Source organism: Phaethon lepturus, unplaced genomic scaffold, assembly GCF_000687285.1.
Source record: "Phaethon lepturus isolate BGI_N335 unplaced genomic scaffold, ASM68728v1 scaffold34427, whole genome shotgun sequence".
NCBI lineage: Eukaryota > Metazoa > Chordata > Aves > Phaethontiformes > Phaethontidae > Phaethon > Phaethon lepturus.
The window spans coordinates 64,130-68,289 of NW_010550414.1; the positions used below are offsets into that span (position 1 = coordinate 64,130).

The following is a 4,160-nucleotide window of genomic DNA, read 5'->3' on the forward strand; positions in this document are numbered from 1 at the left end:
ACAAAATAAGTAATAAGTAAACAGCTATGGTTTCCAGCGCACCGCATGAATCAATATAATCAACATGGTATTCCAACTTTTCCAGATTCCAGATAGACTTTGCATAGCAGGCTTTCAGACTGTGTTTTTCCAACTAATTTAGATTTGCTCCTGATTAGTTAAATGAGAAAAAAAGTACCTCCTCCTTTCTCCCCCCCCGACCCCAAACCTGCTTTTCCTAACAGAACTGTACTCTAGCTCAATATAAGCAACAAGGTGATGAAAAATCAAGTTGCAACTATTCTGACCAATTCTCATGTGTATCTATAAGATATAAGAAGAGAACTGAAGGAAAAAAAAGCCTTCCAAGTTTGGAAGTACCTTTGAATATATCCAGCTGCCTTGTAAAAATAGTTTTTGCCTGGCAAAACCTAGCAGGTCTGTACCTCAGCTTGCAGTTTGCCAATCTGGGTGGTAGCGCTGACGGTCCCCAACAGAAGGAAATCCTGCAATCCAGCATAGCAAGAGTTTAATGAACAGGCCTACATCTTTGCTACATCTTGGCAGGACCTCTATCCTAGATGCTGACAGAATGGCCCCTCCACACATAACACTTAAGCTAACGTACAGCACAAAGATGCTTTCAAAGTTTTGGGGCAAGTAACTAAGTACGACGTACACTTTTGTAATTAAGCACGGTAAACCCCTCTGCATCTGCTGGTAATCCACTTTGGTGAAAGCCAATCCCCTACCAAGTGAAACGAAAGAGTCTCTATACAGCCCCTCCAATATGACTGTACTTTTTAGTTGCCTTATTTACCCTGCTGCTTATTGCAGCAACTGTGTAAAGATTTAGACAGGTACCCATGCTGTTCAACATTTCTGTACGTGGTGGAACAATTCTGGGACCCAAAAACCTGCACGTTATTACAGACTTACCTCCAATAAAATTATCCCGTTTGCAGAGTTATGTCAATATAAGCACATATAGAGTGTTGCTGCCCATCTCCAAAGACTGAACAGAGTCAAAAAGGATTTTGGAAATTGGTGTCAGAATTCTGCTGCACTCATCTCGAGTTAGGAACTGCACACCAGTCACGTCAAACAACCCGCAGCATTATTCACTCTAACACTGACCCCAAAAAGAACTTGATGCAAGTTAAACGACGAATCATTTTTGAAGCACTAGTAAGTATGGATTGCTAGAAATAAATGAGCACAACCGTATCCTTTAAAAAAATTCTAGGAATGAGAAAGTTATTCGTGAGCTTACAGTGGAGCTCACACCTGGACCTGAAGAATTACAAGTAATTACTTGGCACTAATTGAAAACGTCAGGCTACCAAAGCCAAGCTGCACTGGTTGACAGGGAAGCCCCAAGCCCTCCAAGCAATCACCCGATTTGATAATGTACGTAAGACATCAATATTAAGTACCCTGACAGTTTCTGTCTCGAGCACTACTCCTGTCTGTCCCACCAGACTATGGATTTAGCAGCAAGAGAGTAAACACAGCTCAGACATCAGCAGAACCCAGGCAGCTGTCTGACAAAAGCTAATTTAGCAACCTGTTTACAGCTGGAAAGAAAACTTATCCCAACACAGATGCCAACTTGGCACAGGCTTAATGAAATCCTCTAAGGTCAAACCAAGTTCTGTTGGGAGGCAATAAATACTTGCTAGTCCACCCCCACACACACGTGCCATGAGAGACTCACTTGCGGCACATAGCACCAGCCTTCAGTTTGGGTTACTGACAGCAACACTTCTGCCTGGTTAGTAGGCATGTCTTTTCTGACTTCAGGCTGAAATTCTGGGCTTTTTTTTTTTATTATTTTAATCACCATCAGGGCAATTAATTCCTGGGAAAACTAAGGTCTACGTTCATCACTCCTCATAACCCACTGTCTAAAGGGGTAGGGGAATGGAAAGAGACTGCTTTATAGCCAGAAAATCTCTACTCTAGTCAGCACTAAAAATCCTTGCCAGCGCTAAACACCCTTGCCAGAGAAATCCACCACGTGCGCATCAGGAACTATGCCGGAGATGCATGCAAGTTTCTCCACGGATTCCCCCAACAGCATCAGCATTTGCACTAACCCCAGGCTGCCCACACAGAAGACAAAGCCCCCCCATCTATAGTCCACGGGCACCGGGATTTGCATGAAAGAAGGAAAAATCTTGCACAGTTAACATTTGAATTTGGTGCTAGCGAGGGTTATGACACAATAACCTGTCATCTAAAATCCACCTCCAGTTTTGAGAAGAGTAAATGCAGCAAAGAGCAAAGTGTCTTGCATGCAGTTCTTTGCTGTTTTCTGACCGTTGATCATTGCACCAAGTAACATGAATCGTCAGCTCTAATCCAAAGACTATAAAGGTGGAGAGTCCCACTTCCACGTGCCTTCCAACAAGCCCAGTGTCCAGCATCCACAAACTGATCTGGATTCCAGAATATGGCTCTCAATCAATAAGCACTTACAGGTGTTTTCATTTTAATTTTGCAAGTGGTTCTACCAAGAGCAGTCTGACTCCTATATGTAAAATCAAAGAATTACAAAAGTATTTCCAGCATCTGGATTTAAATCTCATCTCATAAGTCAATAAACCTCAGACCACATTTTTTAATTCCATAGCCACTCTTAAATGTTTATGGTTTGAGGTGGGTTTCTTGCTAGAAAACCCAAGCCCTCCCTGAGCTACAAATACGTTTAATTTCTGAAATTGCTTCCATGAATGCCAGTTATCCCTACACTGTTCTCAAACACTTCAAAGCTAAGTCTCCATTTTCTACCATACCATCAGAAGCAAGAGGATAAAATGTTAACAGAATAACTAACATCTAAACTACAATTAATCTAGATGACATACATGAATATAGGTGAACTAGATCCACGTTCTGTATCACCACTACAGCTTTAAGAGCATTAGGTTATTTTAAGAGGCAAAAGGCAGACAGTAACATCTGATACCGTCGAGAGTAATCATGACTTCACACTTACATGGAACTCCGTTGTGTTGAGAATGTGACGACCATCCGGACTCCAGCATGAAGCCACCAATCCCGCTGACCCCTCGTCTATCTTACAGTGCCAGTCTGGCTGCTCCAAGGACCAGACCTGGGTCAGAGAGGAAACCAAACAGGCAGTGCTCCAAACAAACGGCTCCTCAAAACCTCTGCTCACGAGAATACGCTGCAAGCTGAGAACAGGTTCCTGCATCGCATACCAGAGAGGTCAGGAAACCTCTGAACGCCCGTAGCCATGAAGGACTGGCGCTGGATCCCACTACAAAAGTAAGCCCCACGGCTCCGTGTATTAATACAAGTCATAAAGTAAGATGGTGTGGGTTTTTTTTCCCCCCCCCCTGTGATGTCCAACACTTAAAAAAAGAAGTTTTAGTCCATTTAATAAGTTTGCATGCATTTATTTCCTACTGAACTAAGAAACCAGTAAGATAATCTCCAGCTTTCATTCGTTTTGGTAAGTATTTTTATTCTAAACTTGGGGGTTTTTTCAAGCTAAGATGTTTGTCAGGGTCTTAAAAACACTGGCATGCTGGGTTAACCTCAAAGCATGCGTTACTGATAACAGCGCCGGTTACTTTAGCAAAAGCATTGGCCGTTAAGCAGCTCTCCCTCGTGCCACACACAAATCCCCAACAGGGAACACGCCCCGTCCTGTTTTTGTCCTCACCTGGACAATCCCACGCCTGTACATGGCGCATAATATGAACAGAGAATCAGACGACCATTCTATATGCTGGATCTGATCCAGGCAAGTGTACAGCTGGAGGATCTGGAGGGTGCTCGCGTCCCGAACCACCAAACGGTACTGCACGCACGAAGCCTGAAAAAAAACAAAACCAAAGCTGAGCTGGCACACCAACACCGGCTGGAGCGCCACGAGTCGTGACAGAACGCAACACCCCCCGCCCCCTGCCGGCTCGGCGCGCTTCGGACGCGCTTCGGATTTTTAACTTCAGAAAAGCTTGACCCGCGACGCGCCCGGAGGCAAACTGCAGCCAAAATAGTTAAACCAGGAGGGAAGGGGGGCTGTCGTCGTAGAAAGAATCCTCATTCATCCTATTGCTGCCGGTTAACTAATCCTGCTTTTTAAAAAATTGTTCTTCGCCTCGTAACTGTTACTTTAATTAACTTTAATCGGGTCGCCACGGTAAACA

The 4,160-nt window shown here is 44.0% G+C and overlaps 1 protein-coding gene across 1 annotated transcript in view; it reads right to left on the minus strand.

The window, feature by feature from the left end:
* The window catches only part of WRAP73 (WD repeat containing, antisense to TP73), a 16,226-nt gene extending 12,406 nt beyond the window's left edge, over positions 1 to 3,820 (minus strand). The window contains exons 1-2 of the mRNA XM_010290556.1: positions 3,674 to 3,820; positions 2,981 to 3,097 (exon numbers count right to left, since the gene is read on the minus strand). Of these exons, the coding sequence (XP_010288858.1) occupies positions 2,981 to 3,097; positions 3,674 to 3,697 (141 nt within the window). The 5' untranslated portion in view covers positions 3,698 to 3,820. The remainder of the gene's footprint in view (positions 1 to 2,980; positions 3,098 to 3,673) is intronic.
* Between the last annotated feature and the right edge of the window lie 340 nt (positions 3,821 to 4,160).